The sequence below is a fragment of the Trachurus japonicus genome, chromosome 4 (assembly GCF_045865225.1).
Source record: "Trachurus japonicus isolate A0001 chromosome 4, Traja_1.0".
NCBI lineage: Eukaryota > Metazoa > Chordata > Actinopteri > Carangiformes > Carangidae > Trachurus > Trachurus japonicus.
Window position 1 is genome coordinate 27,722,272 of NC_140910.1, and position 25,839 is coordinate 27,748,110.

General features: G+C 41.9%; 1 protein-coding gene across 2 annotated transcripts in view; it reads right to left on the minus strand.

Annotated features, from left to right (window-relative positions):
- The window catches only part of LOC146989110 (carboxyl-terminal PDZ ligand of neuronal nitric oxide synthase protein-like), a 249,511-nt gene that overhangs the window by 45,139 nt on the left and 178,533 nt on the right, over positions 1-25,839 (minus strand). For both annotated transcript variants that reach the window (XM_085775086.1, XM_085775085.1), the window contains exon 8: positions 13,161-13,322. In XM_085775086.1, the coding sequence (XP_085631212.1) occupies positions 13,161-13,322 (162 nt within the window). The remainder of the gene's footprint in view (positions 1-13,160; positions 13,323-25,839) is intronic.

The window sequence follows — 25,839 nt, forward strand, 5'->3', positions numbered from 1 at the left end:
GCATTTTGGAGTTGTTGGATTGTGTATTTGATGAGTTTGATGAGGGAAACAAAGAAATTCTCTGAGCAGCTAGAGGCGATTTTCTTCTATTTTTCTTCTATTTTTTCAGGTTTTTTGCTTCTATTTCCATAACTTGAAGTTAGGATGCTACTGTAACCGGTTCTACCTCGCTCAATCGTTTTCCGATACCGAGTCACTGTAGCTGCCAGTCATTGTCAGAACACGCATTTTAACTTCTTGGACAGTCGACTCATTGATTCCTGAAGCTCTTGGCAGCACTGATGAGTCATCGGGCCACGCTAACATTCAATAATGGACACGTGGGTCGCTAATAGGAAGCAGAGTAAATGTTTGCTGGCCAAATAAATACAGCACTACAGTATGTTGACACATTGATGTTATCACAATCCAGGAAACTCTGTGCCACTTCATGTAAGACCATCATCCATATTCTGAAACTAAATATGAGAATATACCAAAGGGAAAATAATAACTTTTAAAAAAAAACATTTATTTACTGTATTACTTTATTTTAATTTTGAAGGATATTTGTATCAACAATTTAAGCTGAAAACAGTCCAGTCTCGAAGTAAAACTGTGTGCCTGACATTGTTGCCATGGTGGCAGTGTATTATATCATAATTTGAGAGGGAGGACATACTGCACGACACATTACTCTATTCTCTAGACTATTATTTCTCTCATTTCCATGGTGATTTTGATTTGCATGTTGAAATTGCTGTTTGGCTCCATTCTCTACATTATGTTTTTCATTACCTATAGCCTACTGTATGTGTACGTCAGTGATGCAGCGGACTGGTATTAGAGCAAATGAAATTTCTGTTTCCTACACGTGTTCGGAGCTAACCCACAGCAGCCTCGTTCGTCTTATTACAGCGTAATCAGGTGCCGAAAAATACCGGATGGATGGGAAATTGGTTTAATCACGGTCAAAACACAAACACAGCAAGAAAAAGAGAGATAAGGCCGACTCTTCTCTTCCTGTCTGTCTGAACTGAAATAAAGCACATTAGAGGATTACAGTATAACTGCACAGAGAGCAGAATGGACACGACTGTCGCAGCACGACAACCCACTCGTTTAGAGCAGTAATGTCTGTGTTTCTTTTAAAACTTAGACAAGAGAGGAAGAACTGAACAACTCCGACTAAAAGTAGAACTCAGACAAAGACCCAATTAAAAGGTGCTCCCCTTGTGTTTCTCTGTGGTGGTCCCTTGGTGGTAAACCTGCTGCTACCCCGACGTTTTTTTCCTGCCTCTTATCTGAGTGTCGTGAAATTGAAGGAGCTTCAAGCGACTGAAATGGCTCCTTAAAGCTCTAATTAGGCGGCGGCATCTCTCCGCCTTTTTATTGCTTTCTTTGTTCAAAACTGTTCCCCAGAACAGAGCGGAGCCCAAGGACAATTTTCATCTTTCCAGCTCCCTCTCTCACAACGATTTGACATTTCCCTACCTCCTCTCCTTCCATATTTCATTTCTATGCAATGCAAAACCAGCTCTAAATAATATATACACGTATATAAAAATAACATATAGATTTTTATAATGAATGCCAGGTCTCATCTTTGCCATTATCTTATATGAATCACATAAGCTGAGCTGCTCATCAACGTGATAGTAAAGTTTTCATGGAAATGCCTCAGTTTTATGTCGATTAACATAGAAACATTTTACAGACATCCACTTAAAATAATCACTATCTTACTCTTAAACTCATTTTATGCACAACATCCACCATAATAGCATCACATATCATTAGTACTTTATTGTTAACTCTTATAATCTTCTTCTGTAATAATCCTCTATTGAAATATGCATGAGTGGTCCACTGGCTATGAATGTGTCTTAATCATGTGTGCATACAGCTGAAGGCTGGCGTGATGCATTGATTCAGTGCAGAGAGAACATTTAATTTAGCTCAATTTACAACACCTGAGAGTCACTGCAGTGGTTTTTAAACATCTATATATAAAGCTTCAAAATCCTACTTTTTAACTAGAAAAGTTTGACTTTGAGTTTATGGTTGGTCTTGAATCTTAATTTCTTAAATACGTTTTATTCACACTGCCTCTGGGTTGTCATATATCTTGTTTTATATGTTTTTAATTTGTTTGAAGAACCAGGGCTGTTTGAATGAAAAGTGAAAACCAACCAAGCTCAACAGGACAAAAAAAAAATCAATTTCAGCAAACTTCACTTAATAGAAAGATGAAACATTGATGGTGCGTTATCACTGGAAAGTGCTCTGAAAAAAACATTTCAGTAAAGAGCACTTGATTTGACGATCAGAGACGAGATCAGAACAAAGGAAAAAAGCGAGGAACTGTTCTGTTCGGGGCTGTGGGGGATCCATTGGCCCACTGACGTGCGGCAAAACCAAGATTTTTTCCCCGGAAGACCAAATTAGTCAAAACAACTGTGATGATATGAAAACAAAACAAGACGAACAACTTGATCTTGGTGGTGCTTTATCAAAGTATTACCTTGTCCTGTTTTACTGCCACAAGGGTTTTCATTGACAAAGTCTAAAGTATAGAGTTCCTATTGGGTGTTTATATTCATATATTCATTGCCACACAGTTAAAACATATGCAAGAATGTTTTCCATACACATATAAATACCTATTTTTGGATCTAAAACACCTCTGCAGGGTTTATACACATTTTAACCAACAGTTTTCCATGACTTGGCAGCAAGTTTCCGTACAGGCATACACGACCTCTAAACCATCAATGTATGCATGAAATATAGGAATAATAATAAAAAAAATCATCATCTTGACAGTTGTACTCTCAGATATTGACCCACCCTCTATTAAATATAAAAGGAGGTGCCCACAACAAGCTTTACACTGCTGACTTGTATCATCAGAACAGACATGTCCTGTAATTTTCAGCCTTTATCTGTTATATTTAGCCTACCCTTTACAGCGAGAGGTGCGCGTGTATATTATTGTCAGATATTGTCCCCAGATATTTTTATTGTGAGAAACAAATTTCATGACTTTTCCAAAATTTGAGCTTAATAATTCACTCGGTGTGAGGATGTGACTGCATAATCGATACCTTTCCGTTTCAGAGACTCAAGACTGTCAAGACTGACAACCTGTGATTCTCCCGTCGGTCATGTAAAGGGGATTAGTAGTGTTGCTCGTGTGCTGTGACTCCACAGGGTTGAGGATGTACTCTTCACACACGATTATCATCACTGCACTGCACTGCCCACGCCAGGTCCCTTTGATGTGGGGGTGTTTCAATCTCCGCTCCAACACTGGTTTGTCTCCCGTTTTAATCTCAGTTTCGGGTTAAAAGACCGAAGGGGAGAAAATATCATTTTGCTGGTGCAACGATAAGGAAACCATTAGAAATGCACACAGTGACACGTGCCGTGCGAGACGTCGAGCGAGTGCTTGATGAAGTGAGAGAAAACCAAGAAACGTCCGAGCAAGAGGGCGAGGGAGGGAGAAAAGATGGAGGGAGGAAAGAAAAGTGAGCGAATACTGATGAAAAAAAGAAAGAAAAGAAAAAACATCAGGAGGAAATGACTGAACGAGGAACAAAGGGATGATGAAAGGAAGGGAAAGAGAGGGAAGTATGGAACAAATAAAATAAGACAGGGAATGCAGTAAGAGAGAGATAGAGATAAGATTTCATTAAGCAGTGCACAGTCAGTTCCATCGATGCACTCCCTCTCCTCCCTGACTTAATTAAACATCTCCACTTCCACTCATCCCTAAGTGAGGGGTGATTAGCACCGGCCGGTTCGTTAATTTACCTCCATCTACTGTGACCTGCGCTTCAGCTCTGCAGTGGGGTCGACACCGAGAATACCCTCACACTTGTCTGGTAGGGACGTGAACTTGAAGGCAGCAACGATAATGGTAATCGATACCTCAGCCTTTTAACACATTCCTCTGATAATTAGATGGGACGATAATAATAATTAAAAAAAAACACCACACATGACAGATTGCTTTCATGCACCAAAGTAACATGACTTTGAAATGCAGCTGTTGGGACGACTGAAGTGAGATTAGCTAAATACAGGCAGGTGACAAATTACAGCACGATAATGATGCGAGTGATGATTAATAACTTCAGTATTGATTAATCTGCTCATTACTGTGACTATTCGTCTTTTAATATTCATTTGGTCTTTTTAGATTTCAGACGCGAGCTCGTGCCGCAGGAGATTTGTCAGAGATACAACGAGGGGGGAAACTGGTGGATGTGTTTGTGCTCGTGCAGCCGAAAAAAAACTTCATGATTCAGTGGCAATAAAAAAGTATGTGAACCCTTTGGAATTTCCTAGATTTCTTCGTTAATTGCTTTCCAAAAAAGTTTGCTAAAGAGCACCTTGTTACTCCACAACACTACAGTGAAAATGTTTTGTGGACTGATGAAAAAAAGTTGTTTTTTTTGGAAAGAGCACTGCATGTAAACATCATCCCAACGGTGAAGCACGGTGGAGGAAGCATCATGGCTTTAGGGCTGATCTGCTGCCTCAGGGCCTGGACAGTTTGCCGTCATCGAGGGCAAAATGAATTCCTATGTTTATCAAGGCTTCCTACAGGATAATGTCAGGGTGGTTGTCCGCCAGCTGAAGCTCGGTGGAAGGTGGGTGATGCAGCAACGACAACGACCCTGAAACATTGAAGTAAATCTACAACAGAGGGGCTTCGTAAAAAGAAAATCCGCCTTTTGGAGTGACCCATGCAGTCAGAGCCCAGACCTGAGTCCAACAGAGATGCAGATTTGGAACGACCAGAAGAGAGCCGTCCACACCAGACATCCTAACAGCATGGCTGAGCTGAAGTAGTTCTGTAAAACTCGTCCTGAACTGATCAGCAGCTATCAGAAGAGCTTGGTTCAGGTTATTGTTGCCAAAGGAGCTGCAACCAGATATTAAATCCAAGGATTCATTTACTTTTTTTCACCAGCACTGTGAATGTTTAATGGATATGTTCAATAAAGACGTGAAATATTGTAACTGTTTGTTTGATATTACATTAAGCACATTACTTGTCTGTAGATGTAGATCGGATCAGATTTTATGACCAATTAAAGGTCCAGTGTGTAAAATGAGGGGAAAACCGTGACATCCAATGTTCGGATTCTACAGTAGGTAGAGGTCCACGGGTGTAGTCACAGTCACGAGGTACCAGTAAGGAGAAGTGACAGCGTGTGGTGGTTAGCGCGGTACTTAAGTTAAACTCACTCACCCATAAAAGACGTGCTAATCCACTTGCCAAGTGGTCATTGACCTCAGGGCAGGCCAGAACAAGATCGGTCACATATATAAAAGAAGAATTATAAGGCTACAAAAACCAAACAAATTTTATTTTATAGCGATTCTACAAATATATTAATGGGTAGTATGTTCAGATTTTGCCAATAAAACATGACAAATATTACACCTTGGACCTTTAATGCAGAAAAATAGGTAATTTCAAAAGGTTCATATGCTTTTAATTGTCACTGTAATCATTTTATTTTTCCATCTCTCCATGTCCAACCTGTTAGTGGACAGACACAGGTGTTGACGGACTGAGGAGGAGGAGGCATCAGCTCTGGATGTAAGAGTTTACTCTCTGAATCTATCACTCATCACTCTGTTTTTAAACCGATCGAAGATTGTCGTTGTTGTTGGTGACAAGATACAGTACGTTTTGCTGCGAAGCCTCAATGTTTCACCAGCTGGAGGCTTTTTAAGTGGCAGTAACATGACGGAGGAGATACTGTAGAGCTGGAAACTCTATCAACTAGATGAAATTATAAACAGAGACGCTGGATTACATATGGTGTTGTTTCCTACTTGGAAGCAGCTGTTGTGCAGGTAAATTCTGCAGTTTATCACAACAACTGTCTGTTCGCTGTTCATAGTGTTTTCTGCAACTTCCCCGTCTGCAGAGTAAATTCATGCACTTGTTCAAATGATGTTTGTTTTCTTGTGCTTTTGAAATGAAGCAGGACTAGTGTTGTGCTAAAACTCTGTGCTCCTTCCTGGTCGTACGTCTTTGTTTATCACTGTTGGCATTGTACAACATTTCTGTGAGGAAGGTGCCCTCGAGCCTCACGACGCTGCCGTTTCAGATAATCAAATCATACGCAACAAGAAAACGTCTACGCTGGGTCACTTAGTGTCGGAAAAAAGAGAAAAATTAACTCTCAGTTTTCTTTTCTGGTGTTACACTGAGACTCCAGGGAAATTTGCTCTACTGGTGTCGGCCATACTGTATGATACGTCTCTTCCTCCGTCCATCATGTGCAGTATCAGTGCACAACTAATCAGCTTATTATTTCCTATTATTTGACCTTGAGTGGTGGAGTTAGCTGTTCTCCTCATTAGAGCTGGTTAGACGCAGCCTCGGGCCAGTTATGTAACTCTCACCTGAGAGACAGAGACCAGAGATACTGTGATATATTCACACACATATGGAACAAAGTTTTTCCTTCTCTCTTCTCTGCTCGTAAACACTCAGCGATGGCCGACCCTCCTGAGATTCCCTTCAGCTCATTCCCTCCACACTCATAGACTTGCTCGCTTCTCTGTGCGTGATTGTGCATCTTTTAAAATCATCCACCAGTCAATCATGGCCAGAAAAAAAAGGAAAAGAAAAGAAAAATCCTGTATGTCTTTATGCTTCAGTGTGTTTGTGTATGTGGACACACACACACACACACACTGTCGTGGTGAAAGCCACCATGGAGTAGTGATGTCCATGTGTGTGCGGTCTGAGCAGTGGGGAGAAGTCTCAGTCTAAACTGCAGCTGCTGTAATTTGCATTCATTAAAATAAAGTGGTTTTAATTAATTCTGGTTTGATTAAATTCCAATTTGAGTTGATTATGGAAATATTAAATAATAATAAAAAAACCTGAGCACATTAAAACAAGAATGCACAATGTGGATGTGAAGCCGGAGTCAAAAAGTTATTTCAACAAACCAATTTCCCGTTACAAATCTGTTCTTAATTAATGTTGATTCTCTTTTATGAATGGGTTAATCATTCAGTCAAGAAGATTTCAACTGAATACAATGAGAATTACTGCCTCACAGTCACCTGTCAAGTTTCAGGTCGCATCTCTGTTTATCCAGAGTTTATTAACCAGATTTTTAATAATTACTTGCTGTGTGAAGTATTGAGTATTGACTGAAAAGAGTTTTGTCGACCAAAATCTAATTAATTTGTCTTTGTGTTATTGTGTTCCCAAGGCCAAATCATGTTTTGTGAGGTCACTGTGGCCTTGACCTTTGATTAAAATCTAATAAATTCATCCTCAAATCCATGTGAATGTTTGTGCCAAATCTGAAGAAGCTCCACTGAGGCGTAACTGAGATATTGTGTCCACAGGAACGGGATGGACAGACATAAATACGTCATATACACGTCTGTTTATCTCAGATTGTCTAATTTAAATTTCAAATTTTAAAGTGTGTGAGTCTTAAAAGCCTGAGGAATTTGAACAATCCTGCACGTTCCCTCCTCTTCTTTCCCGTCACGTTATTATTCTTCAGATGTGTCCTGTGAACACTGCAGGGTCGTTTGTTTCTGTTTTGATTGAGACCCCCAGAGGCAGAAGTTACACACTGTGTGTTTAAGGAGAGAAATAAACAAAAACATCGGGAGCAGACACAGTCAGACTCAAGATGATAAAGAAGTCTTGGAGGAAAACCAGAGGACGAGTCGGTGGAGGCTCATTTAGATGCTGCATGGGAGCCAACTGTTACAGCAGCCCAGACAAGTTGGGACCGATGGGGAAACCTCGCTAAATGGCAAAAGAGCCGAAGGTCAGAGAGAAGCTCCTCTGGATGGCGCATGTACTCGTTTGAAATATCCCACATTAGGTACGAAAAAAAAAAAATCCTTTCATGTGCAAAAAGCAGTTTAGGCTCATTAAAAAAAAAAAAACATGTACAGCAGCGGACAGTGACCTCTGGCTTTATCGAGGTATAATTGATGGCATTTATGTCTGGGCACGCTCCACCTGAGAGTGTGAGCTGTCAGCTGGAGCAGCAGCCGGCCTGAACGTCGCTCAGGTTGGGACTGGGGGAACAGCTCGGCTCGCTGTGATCTGGCAGTTTAATCAGGACCTCTGCATCTGAGTGTGGAGGCCCAGAGACTTCAGAGTTTAACTGTCCAGGACACTTCTGGGTCAGGAGCCTGTGTGTGGGAGTGTGTGTGTGTGTGTGTGTGCTGAGCTTCCAAATTCCAAGTTTCAAGTCTTGAGGCCTTTTTGAAAACAGGCTGACACACTGCATGTCTGTGTGTGTGTGTGTGTGTGTTGATCTGGGTCACGAGCCTGAAGCTGCTGCTGGTGACAGTCACTTCCTCACTGCAGCTTCTGATCGGTGACTGATGTCTGGTGCTGGGTGGGCGTCGTAAAGCAGCTAGTAGATGTGGCACCCATGGGATATTAAGGTCCGACCGAGGGTGTCATGTTCTGATGAAGACTATTTGTATTAATCATTTAAAGGGATAGTTCAACATTTTGGCAAATTCACCCATTGCCATAATCTCTATAGTCATAGCAGTAGATTCATTACCTTTAATTGTCGGTGCATGTTGTTTTGAGATTGGCGTGGGCAGAGACGCGAGCTCTGCATGGCGTGCTGTACTTTCGCCATTCCCTCATCAAACTCATCAAATACACAATTCAACAACTCCAAAACGCTCTGGTGGACAAGTTGTGACCTGCACATTCACCACAATATGAAATAATCATGTAACAAAATGAGACAAAGTTGTTTTCGAGGCAAATGCGTAGCCGGAACTCCATTCCAGACACGGCTGCTGGGCGGAGTGATTTCAAAAGCGGAAGTAGTTCCGAGTATTTGCTTCATTTGTCGTAATGTTCTATATATATATGAAATAATAATGTATAATTTTATATATATATATATATACATTATTATTTCATAGCATCATAGCATTATTTTCATAGCAAGGTCACAACTTGTCCACGAGAGCGTTTTGGAGTTGTTGGATTGTGTATTTGATGAGTTTGATGAGGGAAAAGCAAAAGTACTGCATGCCTCCGTCTCTGCCCCGCGGATCTAAAAATAGCTTGCACCGACAATTAAAGGTAACAAAGCTACTCCTAAAACTATAGGGATTATGGCAATGGCCGAATTTGCCAAAATGTTGAACAATCCCTTTAATATCTGTATATTTTATAATTTAATATATAGGGCTGACCCAAAAAAATCAAAGCTTCGTTCGTTGCTATGGTAATCGATCATGAAGTCCGTGATCGATTGTTGTTGTTTTTTTTCCTTTTTTCTTTTCTGACACGGTTCTCATCGGCAATTGTTACATTAAAATGAGTAGGCGACTTGGCACCTGCCTGATTTTGGAGATATGCAGTGTTTGTTTGCCATTACTTTCATTATTTCCGCTACGATCGCGCGCCCCCCGGCCGTCGAAGCTTCGATTTTGATCGATTTTATGTCCGCGAGGCTTCGATTATCAAAATATGATAATCGGGTCAGCCCTGTTAATATAGATATATGTGAATGTGACGTCTACTGTTTATTTACAGTCTATATGCACAGTGCACATGGGTCTGGACCAGAGGTTGCGCTAGACTTTTTCGTCGCCGGTCATTTTGACTGACGGGGTCATAAAAATTCCGTCATAATCTATTTTTACCGGTCACTTTATTTATTTTTTTTAAATTATAATAATGCCATATTCAATAGCATTCAATTTTAATTCATGTTTAATTCATATCAAGTCCAAACAAATTGAACAGAGAATGCTCCGGAGCAGAGTCTGCGTCAGAGCACATACTGTGGGGTCAGTCAGTGAATGCGGGGGTCACTTTCTGTCAACATCTAAATACAACGTAAATACCTGATGATGACATCAGTTTTCTGTCAACAATCAACATGCTAACCCATGTGTTATACCAAAACATCCAAAGGAGCACGTTTTCACATAGGCACCGCATAGTGCACCGGCGTTAGCTCTCTCTCTCTCTCTCTCTCTCTCTGCCTCTCATTTCTCTTTTACGCACGCACGCACGCAGCCATTGCGCATCACTGAAACAACTGAAGCTATAGACCACACAGCCAGATGCAGCACAAATTCAGACAAGACAAAACCCACTCAGCTTTACGTGTTATAAACAATGCCACGGCGGGCAGAATACATTAAAATAAGGCTTAGCGTTACCTTTGGAAGAGTTGTGCGCGGCGAGTGTGTGACACGGTGATGTCCTGCCCCCACCGCTCTACCTGTAGCCTACCGAGACACACCGCTCTACCTGTACCTACATCCATGACCTGTACCGAGACACACCGCTGTGTAGCTACAGCTACGTAACTTAACAGCTGACTACTGTCGGTCCCTCGGACACTGCAGCTGAATCTCGCCCGTTAAATCATTATCGACCGTCATATTTGCACTGACACGACTCCCAGTCAACATTTAATCCACTTCTAATGTGTGGAGTTTGAATACTGCGGGAAGCTTTCTGTCTTCTTCTCTGTTGTTGGTGTTTATGTGTGGCAGCGCTACAGCGCCACACACGCTCCACACAGGCCTGGGGTATGTACTACAGCGTTCTACTGAGCGCACCAGCCAGCTGTGAGTTTTTTTGTTTTTTTTATCTAATTCTCACCATAGTGACTTTGAGACATTGTATATGTTTTATATCGTTATCCACCGCTCCATTTATTGATTATCCGCCGGCTTCATTGTAAACAAATGCACATGGCCAGACGGCCATGGCTGTGAATTGCAATCTGTCAAAATGACGGATGGCCTCAAAATTTTTCCGTCACCGTTTTAAAAAAAACGGTCAATGACGGAAAATATCCGGTTAACGCGACCCCTGGTCTGGACGTGTGTGTGTATCAGCTGTTTATTAATGCACACGTCCTAGAAACTCATTTCTACCTTGAGAACTATAAAAGTCTATTTATCTAATGCAACCAGTGTTCACATTATTCAACAAATGTAAATGAGACGAGGGCGCCGTGCTCTGGCTCTGGAAGATGAGCAGCAGCCGGTGTAGTTCCCACGGCAACAAATACTCAAGGTTAAAGTTCCACTTGTTATGGTAATGACAGTCGCTGCGCTGTGTGTGCAGGTGCTGGTAAAACTGTAAAAAGCTCTCACTGAGACAAAAAAATCAATTAGCAAGTGATGAGGTACAGCTCTTACAAGGCCATACAGGAGGATGTATAGTCACAGTGAGTTTATTCACGAGCATGAAAACAATCCGGATGAAACACAATAGTCAGAGTTCAATTACAGATCGTCTGCGCTGCCTGGGAGCTGTGTGATGTTTCAATTACTGCACGGTTTAAAAGTTGAGATTGGCCAAATAAAGCTGAGTATTTCTCATGGCCAAGGTCGACCTTTTATTACTTTATACTCACAAGTGAAGCCTTGAACCCTTTATTTAAAGGAAAAGTTCACCAAAAAATGAAATTCACATTGACTCACCCTCATGCTGATGAATACTCGGCAGTAGTTTTTTATTCCCCAAAGTGCATCTGAGACCCGGGAGGGGGGTTCATAGTCCAACGAAATCCTTATATGAGAGTCAATAGCGTCCGACACAAAAACATCCATAAAACTACACAAAAACCTTGTAATATTCCTCTACACTGCTCATCCAAGTGTCCTGAAGGATGTAGTCCAGAGTTTACTCAAAACGACATTAGGAGATTTTTACAGCCTAAACAGTCTGCTGTTGAATGATTGTTTGTTTATTGTGCAGCTGAGAAATTGAATTTCCCTCGGGATAAATAAAGTATCTATCTATCTATCTATCTATCTATCTATCTATCTATCTATCTATCTATCTATCTATCTATCTATCTATCTATCTATCTAAACAGTCCTGTATTGAATTTGCCTGGGGCACGTGAAAATCAGAGTGCAATACAGGACTGTTTGGGCTGTAAAAATGTCCTTAATTACGTAGTTTTGAGTAAACTCTGGACTATATCCCTTCAGGACACTTGGATTGCAGTAGACGAGCGGAGGAAGATTACAAGATTTTTGTGTAGTTTTATGGACTTTTTTCTCTCCCAAGTCTCCAGATGCACTAAAAATAAAAAACTATTCCGGAGTATTCATCAACATGAGGGTGAGTCAATAATGACTGAATTTCATTTTTTGGTGAACTACTCCTTTAACTCTTTCACGACCACACTAATTGCTCAGCACATCCGCTCCGGACTACCTTTTTTCTCATGTCGAACCGAACTCTGTACATCACCTAGAAACAAACGGTCTTCACGTGGTTGAAGAGTGACTTTCCAACGTGCTCCTCGAAAAAACGGCGAGTTTTTCCGCCGTTTCGTTCGTGAGTACGAAGTAGAAGAAGAGAGCTGGGTTTCTCCAAAAACGGAGCTCCTGCTCTAGTTTCAGAGAAAAATGCACTTTTGTGTCAAGTGGCAATCCGCTCATTTTACCGGTACTCTGCAGTGTGGCATGTCTCCCAAATCATTTCTTCGGCTAAATAAATATATTTGTAGGCAAATCTGGGGGGTGTGGCAGCCTGGAGAGCAGCGGTGCAGCGGTGCGGGTCTCTGGCCGCAGCAGAGCAGCTCCGTGACACTCCTGCGTGACTGGCCGGCGATGGGTGCTCTGGAGCGGGGGCTCACAGCGCCCGCTCCGCTGCACGGTGAAAACAGCTGTTAACAAGCTTTCAGATCCGAGTCTCCAAACCAGAAACGTTTGTAACAGCACCGGAAAAAGTCGCCAGATTTGTCGCCAGTCGCTTTTGTCAAAAAAAAAGTCGCCAAGAGGGTTTGGAAAGTCGCCAGATTTAGCGAGAAAGTCGCAACACTGTAGCCGACAGCCGCACAGCGCTGCACGCTGTCCCCAGAGCAGCATTCAAGGAGACAGATTACTCAAACAAAACCCAGATTACACAGTTTATAAAAACATTATGTTTTGATTGTAGTTTAAAACAGTTTTTACATATCAGAGGACTACCATATTCACACACAGGGTACCTCAGAGTGTCTATTATCATAATCTGTAAAAAAAAAAAATGGTTTTGACGAGTTAACTCGTCGATAGTCGTGAACGTTCGGCAGGCTGTGACGAGTTAACTCGTCAATGGTCGCGAAAGAGTTAAAAGTGCACAACACTGTTTGTGTATGAGAGACATGTACCTGTGCTACGGCCACTTGCGTCTGCTGCTGCTGCTGCTGGAGCTGCTGCTGGAGCAGCTGGATCTGGTGGTGGACAGACAGGGGGGCGCCGGGGGGCAGCGCGCCCGATGCCGGGAGCAGCATCCTGGGGCTGGACATCAGCAGAGAGGCCTCATCTGGAGCCTGAGAGCAGGGAGAGAGAGACGATGTTCGTATTTAATTGGGCTAGAAAAGACTCGTACGTGACAAATGTTCAAACAAGGCGGAGAAATTAGCCACATTTTAAACTTTTAATCCTCAATTATCAAAGTTAGCATTCACACTGGACTTGAGCGGTCTTGATACTTAATCAGGGAGGGCAAATGAGCAAGAGGGTTAATCAAAGAGACAACTACTATTCAGATCAGTTTTATCAGTTTTCAAAAGTTTGAGTTCAGAAATAAAAAAAGTTGTGAGATTGAGGATGCAAATACACAGAGACTATTAAAAAAAAAAGCTGAAAAGAAATCACTAATGAATATATAATCAGGACAAGCAATAGCATCAATAAAATGCCCTAGAGAACAAGACATCATCAAAACAAGAATCTGAATGTGAAATGTAGAATCGCTGATTAGTTGCACCCGTGTGGAATGAGCGGCGCTGAGAATGCAGATCAGCAGCAGAGAAACTCTTCGCTCCAACAATAATGAGCTCTGAGACTCAGCTCTCCTTCATCCGACGCCATCGAGCATCCTAATTGGTTCAAGGCTCTGGTAACCAATGACACATTGTTTTCTCTCCATCACTCTACCAGTCAAAAATACATTTTTTGTTGTTGTTTGTTTTGTTTTTTATTTATTTTTTTGTTATGCAGATACGGTGCATTGATCACTCTGTGGGTAAAATATAGAATCAGCACTGTTTGGTATTTGGAGGATGATGATGAGAAATCGGGGAGAACGAGGCAGAAAACCAAACACGAGCAAATGAGGCAGGTGCTCCGGTGTGGACAGTTAGATGTTTTTTTGTTTTGTTTTTTTTACTTCTACTTCCTCCGCCATTCAACTTTCATCCTTAAAGGGATAGTTCAACATTTTGGCAAATTGGCCCATTGCCATAATCCCTATTGTTTTAGGAGTAGGTTTGTTACCTTTAATTGTTGGTGCAAGCTATTTTTAGAACGGCGGAGCAGAGCCGTGAGCTGCTCAGAGCTACGCACGGAGGCTCATGAGATTTCTTGGTTTCCCTCATCAAACTCATCAAATACACAATCCAACAACTCCAAAACGCTCTGGTGGACAAGTTAACAGAACTTTACGAGACAGAGTTGTTTTAGAGGTAAATTCATGCAAAATCGCTGATGCGCGTTCCCGTCTGGGGCAGTTTTTCAGCGAGCAGTCTCTGCATTTACCTCTAAAACAACTCCGTCTCGTAATGTTCTGTTATTATCTCATAGCGTGGTGAATGTGTAGGTCACAACTTGTCCACCAGAGTGTTTTGGAGTTGTTGGATTGTTTTATTTGATGAGTTTGATGAGGGAAACCAAGAAATCCCATTAGCCTCCGTAGCGTAGCTCTGAGCAGCTCCCTGCTCTGCTCTGCCGTTCTAAAAATAGCTTGCACCGACAATTAAAGGTAACAAACCTACTCCTAAAACTATAGGGATTATGGTAATGGGCCAAATTGCCAAAAATGTTGAACTATCCCTTTAATCTTTCCAACTGATTTGGTGAGGTGAGCTATGCAACTCCGGTCGCCTTTCCGCTGTTTTGCTAAACCACCTCCAGCCATGTGCATTTGTTTTCAATGAAACTGACAAGAAGGCAATCCATGGAGTGGGAGATTATGTTATATATCATGTACTGTATGTGTTATAACGTGTGTATGTGTAGTTTTATTTGTCATAAACAAGAGTATAATTTAAATAAAATGAAATCTTGCTTAGTTCCTCTTTAAAACAAGTGCACAGAGAAAGAATAAACAAGATTCGAGACCCCTTCCAGCGATGCATCCCTTCTGACCGGTGTCTAATCAAATGAAACAGGTGGTGCAGGATGCAGGACGGGACCTCGTGGGCGAGCATGAACCTCCAGGTTAATGTGAGAAAATACCACCATATGTTTGGGAAGGGGAGACGATCGCTTCATTTACACCTTCTCACATTTGGCTTCAATGAGCTGCAGATTTATGCCCATTTCTGATTCATTTACACACAGAAAATCACGATATTCAACACATTAAGTAGAAAAAAAATCAAGTTTTGCCTTAGGTGTGAGTTGGTTTAACTTCTCAGTTCATTGAAATGTTAAATCGTGATGCTGTGTGTTGTTTGTATCAGGCACAATGAAAACGAAGCCTTTAATATTAAATGAGATTGTTTCAATTCTCCTTTACAAGTGTTTTCTGACACTTGCCAAACCATCATTGTAAACAAGAGTTTATAGCTTTTTCTCATTATAGTGCTAATGTTGGCTAGCTGGTAATTTTCTGCTCTGCTGGAAGTTTATAAGACAACAAACAAACAGAGTCAAAACATTGGATTGAAGGTGTTTACTGGTCTCTGATGGTGTCACCTCACTGCAAAAACTCAAAATCTTTCTAAGAATATTTGTCTTATTTCTTGTCAGATGTCTCATATCTAGTCAAAACTAATCTCTTTCCACTTATAATAAGACTCATCACCTAAAAATGAACTTGTTTTTAGATCATTTTCACTTGTTTCAAACATTTCTTTTGTGCTTGTAATAAGAAAGAAAAACTTGCTCCATTATCAGATTTTTCTACTTATTTCAAGTGAAAATATGCTTGAAAGAAGTAAAAAGTGTCTAAAAACAAGCTACTTTTTAAATGTGATACTTATACTGTGATGAGTATAATTAGATTTGTTTTGACTAGAAATAAGACAAATATTCTTGGTAAGGTTTTGAGTTTTTGCCGTGCTCCACCTCCACAGTAACTTGGTTGTTGGACCTCACACAGATGTGCTGCTGACTGAACTACATCCCATGACTTAACAGGAAGACACACAAGACGGACACTTCAAAGTGACTGCAGCGTGGAGGTGGTGTGTGTGTGTGTGTGTGTGTGTGTGTGTGTGTGTGTGGGTGCAAACAAAGTCGACACCTGATTAAATTGAACCTGAACCTGCCTTAAGGAATCCATGCCAAAACACTTCCCCATCTGTCTTGGCTTAAACACCTTCTGGTGACACACAGACAATGGTTTGTGCACACACACACACACACACACACACACACACACTGAATGACACACATTCTCTATGCGAAGGATGTGTGACTGATGGTCTGTCTGAGGTGGATCTTTTAGGTTAATGACAGGAAATTGTCCAAGTAGACAGGTTGTTTGGTGCCGTCGCATAATAAATGGCAGTGTGTGTGTATGTGTGTGTGTGTGTGTGTGTGTGTGTGTGTGTGTGTCTGTGTGTGTGTCTGTGTGAGCGTCATAGCAAGAGAAAAAATTGTCTCCTCAGAATGAAACAATACAGACCATGTACAGTAAAACAGGCTCCCTCCTGAAACAACTGCGAACTAAAGGGATGTTCGAGCAAACAGTGAAAGTTCAGCGAGTGGAAGAGTGAATACGATGATTCAGCACTCAGACTGACTAACAGAGAGCAGAGACTGTGACATGTTTGGATTTCAAGCACTGTGGACACAGGAGCAATTCTCAATTATACAGAAACTGAGCGGGAGGACGGATGTAAACAGACCGTCAGCGGCAGGAGAGTGAGACAGAGCAGGAGGCCCGGTCGTCTCCAGCAGTATCCTATAAAACTACATCTACTTTACCATTACTGTCCCATCGGTTCTTATAACAATGATAGATTAACCTGTTAGCACAGAAAGGACTTTGGCAGAAGCCTCCACAGCTGAGAGTTGGATATTTGTGGGCAGTTCCTGCAGCACCGTGTAAAAAAAGCTGTATTTTTTTACATTAAGCTCTGAATCAAATGAGTGCATTTAATGTGAAGGTCTTAATGGAGGACAAGTGGTTGTTATGACATGTTATCGGACTGCGCTGGAAAATGAAAGGTGTTTATAGCTCCTCAGAACGGCTGCACTTTGAGGGCGAGGATGAAAAACAGAGCGACACAAAGAGGAGAGAGGTGTGATATTGTTTGTTTGAATCCGTGGTGGTGAATCCTTCTGTGGTAAAACAGGCGGATGAATAGAGAAAGAGAGGGAGAAGTTTAAAGCCTGGCTGCTTTCTCACCTCAGAGCAGCTGACCAATCACTGCACAAGGAGGGTGTGAATGTCGGATCGTCTATTTTCATTTTTGACCACAGGAACCATGAATTTATCTACCCCCAATAAAGTCCATGATACGTCTTGTGGCTGAAAACCAACCTTGCAACATCAGTGTAGTACCTGGCCGCCGCCCCGGTGTCCCAGCTCTCGTCTCTGCTGCACCGTGACACAAACGTGCTCTGTAACCCACAATCTTCTGTTTATGACAGTTACGTCATCCACCGTTCCATGTATTGATCTTTCGCCGGCTTCGTTGTAAACAAATGTACGTGGCCAGGTGGAAGGTTTGAAAAACAGAGGAAAAGCGACCAGACCAGACTTGCATAGTTCCTCTCTAAGTGGGTGAATTATTTTCTGATGGTACTTCTTGAGTCAAGTAACGCTGATAACGCCACATCTTATTGTAAGTAATGGTAACGGCATTGTAATGGGGGAAACAGTAACTTTTTTGATTACTCGTCACTGAAAAAAGTAGCGGCGTTTATTTTAACAGCGTTATTGCTTTTCAATAGAAACCAGGCAAAGCTAGCAGGTGTTTGATGCCTCGTATTATGTGCTGGGACCCTGTTTGTACTGTTGATGAAGTTTGGTGCTGTTCTGAGCATTATTAGTGGCTATGAGCGGCTTTTTTGATCGCGGATGGCTCTTGGCTCCATAGACAGCAGTGTTTTGTTATCTGGCTGTCTGTTCTGAAGTCGCTACAACTAGAGAAGTTTGCGATTGGCAAACTTGATCTCTGGAGGCGGGGTTGTACTCGGTCTCACGGTGCAATAGAGCATAGGTTACATTTACACCGGAATATCCCTTTAACTCTCTTGTGTTACATTGTCAAAACTAAACCTAACATTTTGTTTCATGTTATTAAAAATGTTGAATAATCTGGAGAAGTCGGTGGCACCTAACGCTAACAGGATGCTAACGTAGCTCCGCGCCTGCTGGATGTGGAGGTTGACGACTCGCTACTAACACGTTAGCCGTGAGATCCTAGTGAGCTTAGTCACTTCAAGTGTATCAAGACTTCATTGCTGTGGAATATTTCTGCCCCCTGGTGATCACAAATCCCATCATGCAGCTTTAACAGCACATTAACGAAGCAGCCAAAACATATAAAGAGGCAGTGAAACAGCTAAAAATCAAGCTGTGGATGTTTAATGCTTCCGGGCAAAACAGATTTCTTTTTTTTTGTTGAGAAATGTCACCTTGCTTTGACCTGTAATTACAGCGTACCCTTTGGCCAATTACTGTAATTTTCAAAAATGCCACGGCGGCGCACCGGGCCCAAACAGCTATGAAGATTGGGGCGGCAAATTATTCTTGGGAATCGATGCCTGGAGTGCCTCTTCAAAAATGGCTGCGCGAGTTAGGAGGGGTTTTGGCAGAGTAAAAGAAAAAAAAAAAAGCCATGAAAGATGATTAACGGGGCATTTGAGGCCTTCAGTGGATGACGACTATTGAGGAAAACACAAATTTGTAATATTATTACAAGGAGGCGGTGAGAAATAAAAAAAATGAATTCATCAAAATGCTAAAAAATAAAAGATTAATCATCTTTTCAAAGGCGGTGGACGTGGAGGCGTCAAGCGATGATGATGGAGGGATGGATGACAATGATGTACAGTGACAAAAACTGTGACAAGCTCTGAATCTATTATGAAGGTTTTATGAACAAATCCCACACACACACACACACACACACGGTCTTAGTTGACTGAGTGAAACGCCTGCGTGTTCAAACATTGTTTTTAGCCGCTGTGCACTGTGTTTACTGTACAGAATGAGAAACAACAACCCACCTCTGTACACTGAATCCTGTTGAGCTGTTTAACACATTTAAAGCCAATTACAGACGACGGTGGAGGAGAATATCCAAACAGATCTGGTGGGGGGGGGGTTTAAGAAAAACAGTCTTCATGATAACTGCTCAAATGTGGCCCGCCTGAGGGAAAAACTCGGCTATTACCATCTAATTCCCACCCATATACATGCTAATACAGGTTGTTAGTAGGCAGCGGGAGTCTGCCTTTATCTTTTAGCCTCGTTAAATAAAGAACGTTTAAAAAAAAAAGAGAAAAAAAGAGAGAGAGAGAGACAGAACTGAAACTAAAGATAGACGACATGGGATAAAGGAAGTCTTTATTTCTACTTCCCCTGGCTGTGATTACACTGGCTGCTCTCTGTCTGTCAAACAGCCCGTCCCCTCCCACACACACACACAGACACAGACAGGCAATAAAACACTAAAAGGTTAGACAGGGTCTGGCTTCCTTCACTGCAGACACATTTCCAACTTTATCTGGGGCTCTTGTGAAAGAAAGATGGATCTGTAATATCAGATCATGTCGTTATATAGTTGTAGTTTGAGGCTACGTCCTCTCGCCAACATACCAACACACTGAGCATGTGCATAATGCATATGCAAATCATAATCACAGTCATTTGGTAAAAATATGACATGCAACAGGTGGTACTACCAAAAATAATTTCCATTAAACTTTACTGTAGAGTTTTAAAACCCACTTCACTTATTGAACTCTTCCACTTTTCCACATTTTGCTCCTGACAAACTCCGGTCAACAGGTCGAAAAGCTTCGTCAGAGCCACAATGAGAAGTTCAGCTGAAGTAAAAAACTGAAGAGCTGTGCCCTTTAAAAAACACTAAGGGCGTTTTCACACCTGCAGTTGTTCCGATTCAGCAACTAAACCGATACAACTGTTGCGTTCTTTTTTCTGGGCCGTTTGTGTTCACATTGCATGATTCTAAAGCGGTACAGCGCTTTGCGCTGTGGAACAGCGCCATAGCAACGGCCCTAACAACACCCCATCAGCTGATCAGCAACAATGGCAACAATGAACCGCGGGCTGACTTGCAGTAGTGAGGAGGTTCAATTTCTTATTAATATTTGGGCAGACGAGTATTTAGTTTAAGTTCAATTAAAAAAAATGCCCAAGCTGACTGGTTTATGGCTGGGGCGAGACCTTGAAGTATGCCTATAATGTGCTATAGCTACAAATGTAGTCTAATAGGCTACATTATTATTTATTATTATTATTATTATTATTATTATTATTAGCTAGTGACCAAGCGTGCTGTCCGCTGTCTCAGTGCTGACACGTGAATGAATGACAGAGCGTGTCACTGCCCGTGAGAGAGAGAGAGACAGAGAGAGAGAGAGAGACAGGGAGAGGGGTGGTCAGGTTGTGTTGGTCAAGCTGTGTTTTCAGTTTCAGGTGTCATAGTTATGTCAGATGAATTGTCCTCTAACACAGCCATTCTCAACCTTGGGGTCCCTCCCGACCCCAGTTGATGTGGCTGGAGGGGGCGAATGAACGACATGTTTCTTGGCATGCATTGCTGACCTGGGCATTGTTTCTTAATAAATTAGAAAAACTTTTCTTGTCATTCCCCTTTTCCGTGCATGGTTGAAGGAGACTGGCTTGCATCCACGCTCCACTCGCTCCTGCGCCGACAGGTCCTCGCATGTCACATAAACCAGCCCGGGTGTGTGGACACCGCATCAACTCGCCACCCGCATCTATTTAAACTCCGTCACTTTGTTTTGTTCTTTTGCCCTGATGAAAACCTCCAGGTCGGAATATTGGCCAAGGAGACAAAACTACAGCAGCCAATTATTTTTTTCAGTGCAGGGATCAAGAACTAAAAAGGCAAAAAAAAAAAAAACCCACCGCGGACAGCGCTGCGCTTTATCCATCATGCGTTCACACCGGCGTGTGTGTGTTTGTGTGTTGGGGCGGGGGGTCGCGGACAGCAGTGCATGTGAAATTGGGGGTCGCGACTCAAAAAGGTTGAGAACCACTGCTCTAACACCCTACAGTTTGACTCTTTTTTTCTTCTAGTAAACGGGCACCGTAGCATGACTAGTTATAGGGGTTGTTTGCGGAGCTCTGCCCGGTGCTGATCGCCGCGGGTCAGCTTGGAAAGGCTGGTGGACTCGTGGCTTGAGTTTGCGTCTTTCTTTTCTTTTGGCCACCGGCTTTCCTGTTTTAAGGCCAAGACGACACGCTGCTGATGCTCCATTATGTTTTTGGGGCAGTTGCCCGTGGTCCTCCTCCTCCGGTTGCCAGGTAACCAGTCAATTTGTTCCGATACATGTGTCGGTTGCGTTCTCACTACAAACGAACCGCTCCAGGGCTCGGATGGAAACGAGCCGAGACCGCCTCTCCCAAGCGATCTCGGCCCGCTTGTTTTGTTCCGCATCGAGCGCGATTGCTGTGTTCACATCTGACCAAACGAACCGATATATGACGTAAACGCTCCCTGTTTCGGAACAAATGGTCAGGTGTGAAAGCGCCCTAAATGTCCTGTGGCTGCTGCTGCTGCTGCAGTTCACTCTGGTCTCTTGAGGATATTATTAAAAGGTAACCTGGGCAGCAGGTTAGAGCAGTTTCTGAGGTGAAATATTGCCGTCTCGCTTTTGAAAATCATGTCTCAGTATGATTTGTAAAGTGTAATTCGATTTTTAAACAATGTGGTACGAAGTGGGAAATCCATCTGAGAAGAGCAAAGACATTCACTAAATGCAAATACAATGTGAAGATGTCATGAATATGCCGATTATCTAAATAAGATCTAGCTAAATTCCTCTGAAAAAAGTTGTTTACAGCTTTTTTCAGCAGTTTTTCCTCATTGATCATACGCATTTTGACGTTGTCCTGTTAGTTTGTCACTTCTTATTTCCCTGGGAGTTGAATCGTCTTATTTCTTGGACATGAGTGACACGATTGTCTAAAATCTTCTCCACTGAAAACTCGATTCCTGGCGTGAACGTGGCCTAGTTTGGAAAGAAAGATATAGATTGAATAGCGGCGCAAAAAGGAAGCTAATAGAGCGGAAAGTCAAGTGACAGAGACAGAGACAGAGCGCGACAGAGGGAGGAAACAAAGCCTGAGTGTGTGTGTGTGTGGGCGTGAAAGTGTGTGTGTGATTGTTTGAGACAGTGGAAACTCGAAAAGTAATCCTGATCAATCCCAGACTGACTCCGCTCAGACGAGGATTGATCAGGTCAGTGCTGTTCACCTGTCATTGGGTTTTTCTTGCGGTTTGTCATCAGCTGAAAACTCAAGAGGAAAACATTCCCTGAGAAATCAAATCATCACCGAGTGCGAGGCGATTGAGAGAAAACAGCAGTGGAAAAAAAAGAGAGAAGAGATTGTGGTCTCTGTTATAAATGGGTCGGAGTATAGGCTGTATTTTTATTGCCTGCTTGTGCGTGAAGTGTATTGAAAAGATAAATCTCTGTCGTGTGAGGCTGCTGTGTTGAGAATGCAACCGGGGGAGAGAAGCCAAGTGTGAGTGTGTGCGGCTGCAACACGGAGGTCAAGAGTTAGTCAAGAGTTTAAGGATGAGGAGAAGTGGCGACTGTTGCCAACAGGATGTAGGGCAGAAGGAGCCTGTGGACAAAGGCCGACACATGAGGAATGCATATTTTCATTATGGTTTGTAACATAATAGCCAACATTTTAGCATTCAAGGAGACATATTCTGCCTCTTTTCCACAAATTAAAATAGTTCCTAGCTGTCTTAAAGGATCAAACATCACGGCTCTATTCATCCGGTCAAAACAGCCCTGTTCAGAACGGCTGGTTTCAGTGCCTGTCCCTTTAAATACAAACGAACCACTGCTTGCCCCGCCCCCTCTACCAGTATTCACAGGTAAGGGTGGTATTATGCAAATTCAAAAACTAATGACATCATTGCATGTCAACTGAGGGAACAGCTCATAAAACCACATGGATTTCAACCTCAGGAGCCTGAAAATTACAGTTTTTTTGTCAACTCTCACATTTCTGGGGCCGGAAGGCAAGACAAACACCCAAATACATGTTTAAGAGCCTTCAAAAAGATATATTTCCATTATATGTCCCCTTTAAAGGTTGAAATGACTTCCTGTTCAGTTCACTTCTTCTGCAGAGTTAGATTCTACTTGTAAAAACAGGATATATACGATGCTGCACTGAAAATACTTTGTGACACATAAATAACTGCACAGCTCTATCTGTGTCTGTGTCCTAGCTGGCTCTTTAAAAACAGCACGTCTTCCTCCTCCTCCCTCTTTCCTACATCCCTCTCTTTATTAGTTCCAGCTCTCACTTCCTGACCCTCATTCTTTCTTTCTTTCTGGCTGCTTCAGCTGCCACAGCAGCACTGCAAATATTGGAAACAAATTAATTGGATGTTTAATCACACTGGTCGGACTGTTGAGCTCTCCCACGTCTAGCTTCTAGGTGCAATGTCCTGCCAACAGCTCTGGTCCAGACCGGCTTTAAAGGGCGAGAGAGAGAGATAGAGAAGGAAAGGAAAGAGAGAGAGAGATGTTGTGTCTTATCTTCTCTTTTGGCTCTGAGTACTGAACCTTCTTGTTTTCTTTATCAGATGAAGTCCACATACAGAGTGTGACTGGAAATGATTGTGGAGTTACACCATTGTACGCAGATGACAGTTTACTTTATCTATATGATGTATAGATGGTGTTTATTTACATTTATAACATTGGTTGATTCGTGGCCTTTTATTGATGAAACACAGTTATAATGTTCTTTGACAAATCTGATAATGAAAAAAAAAACAGGATTGATATAGGCTACTGTTGATTTTCAGCCAGAGGAACTATTTAACGAGGAACTATGCAGGATTTATATCTTAACTATGCTACATTTTTACCTTAATTAAACAGATTTGGAGTAATTGTGATGGTTTAATAAATGGCTTAACTTGGGAGAATGGAGGCTCTCTGCCTTCCACCTAGCGTCTCTTGGCTGAAAACCAACCTTGTGATATCAGAGCCTCCGACCCGGTGTCCCAGCTCTCGTCTATGCGGCACAAACGCGCCAATCCATAATTTCTTGTTTATGACAGATTAAACTACACAAATATACACATGGTAACATCGTATAACTTTACGTGCCGCTCTATTGATTGATTTCTCAAAAGCTTCATTGTAAACAAATGCACATGGCCAGAAGGAGGGTTAGCAAAACAGTGGAAGAGCGACCGGACTTGCATAGGTCCTCCTAATTGATGGGTCTTCATCACAATAAGTCAAATGCATTTTTGCATCATCATTTATTTAAAAATCAGATTCAGAGCTAGATGCAATAGGGAGCATTTTCTTTTTATGCAACCTTATTATTGTGTTTTAGTTGTGTAAACCTGAATTTTGCTTTTAGGCACAATTAGTCTCTAATGTTTTCCTTCTACACTCCACATTTACATTCAGCTTAGAATCCTATTGACTGCATTTTAGGAAGTTGTCCCGTCCCTAAGTCGTTGTTAATCCTGGCGGCTCTGCAGCTGCTCTGCTCCAGATCGATGGCTGCATGATGTGCATAGACATATTTCCTTTCCAAGTCACACTGTCAGGAAAACTGTGATTTCTACACCTCCTACACACTTCCTACACAAGTCTCCATGTCATCATCACACCACTGTCCCGAGGTCAGGAAAATAATCTTAAGTGTGAAAACACAAAAATTCACGGTGTTTGCAGTCTCACTCGATAAAAGCTTTAAGAGCGAGAGGCAAACATTCCTGCTTCAGAGTTAAACCACATACTGCACTGTGTGTGTGGGTGTTTCATAGTAAAGCTGTACATCCCCAGAGCTGTATAGGGAAATAATGCCAGTTTCTCTGCTTGAACACCAACTGCTACAACACGAGCACCATTCATAATAACAAAATTAAAACAATTCTTCATAGGAAACTTGAGACAAGACATGCAATCACACAAATGTGCTGCAAACTCACACTGATGAAGATGTTTCCTGAATTTATATTTGCATCTTTTCTCAAATTGCAGTGCGGTCGAAGTGAAAAGGGACTTAAAAGTTCAGCAAAACAAAACAACTCACAAAAATAAAGGGAATAAAAATCAATTACAGCCGCACTTTGCAAATTATGGCGAAAAGCAATTTAGATAAGACAAGTTAATATATGGGACCATCAACATGTCAAGGTTCTGACAGTAAATTACTTCTTCACTGATAATTTCACATCAAAACAAGCCGGGAACGGGCACTCTCATCATGATTAATGTGGAGATATGAGTTAGAAAAACATTCTGTACGTCTGAGATTACATTAGTGACCTGGAGGCGCTGCAGCGGTTGTTGTCCCATTAAACACAAACTTTTGGATAGAACAAACAACTCATTAATAATTTCAAAGCGTTATTTCTAGCAGGGTCAAAGTGTAGCAGACAGACGACATTTGATTAACCTGAACTTTTCAAGTTTAACCTGCAAATAAGGGGAAGCTTTCTGTTATTTACTCTATTTACTGAATTTTCTCATTATTTTCCAACAGGTTTCCTGGAAAGAAACTATGTCATTTAGCACCATGTAATTATAATAAATGTTAATTTGTTATTTGCTTATGAGTGGAAACTTTCATTCCGCATGTTTGTTTGTAATTCAAATTTCACATTTCTACATGCT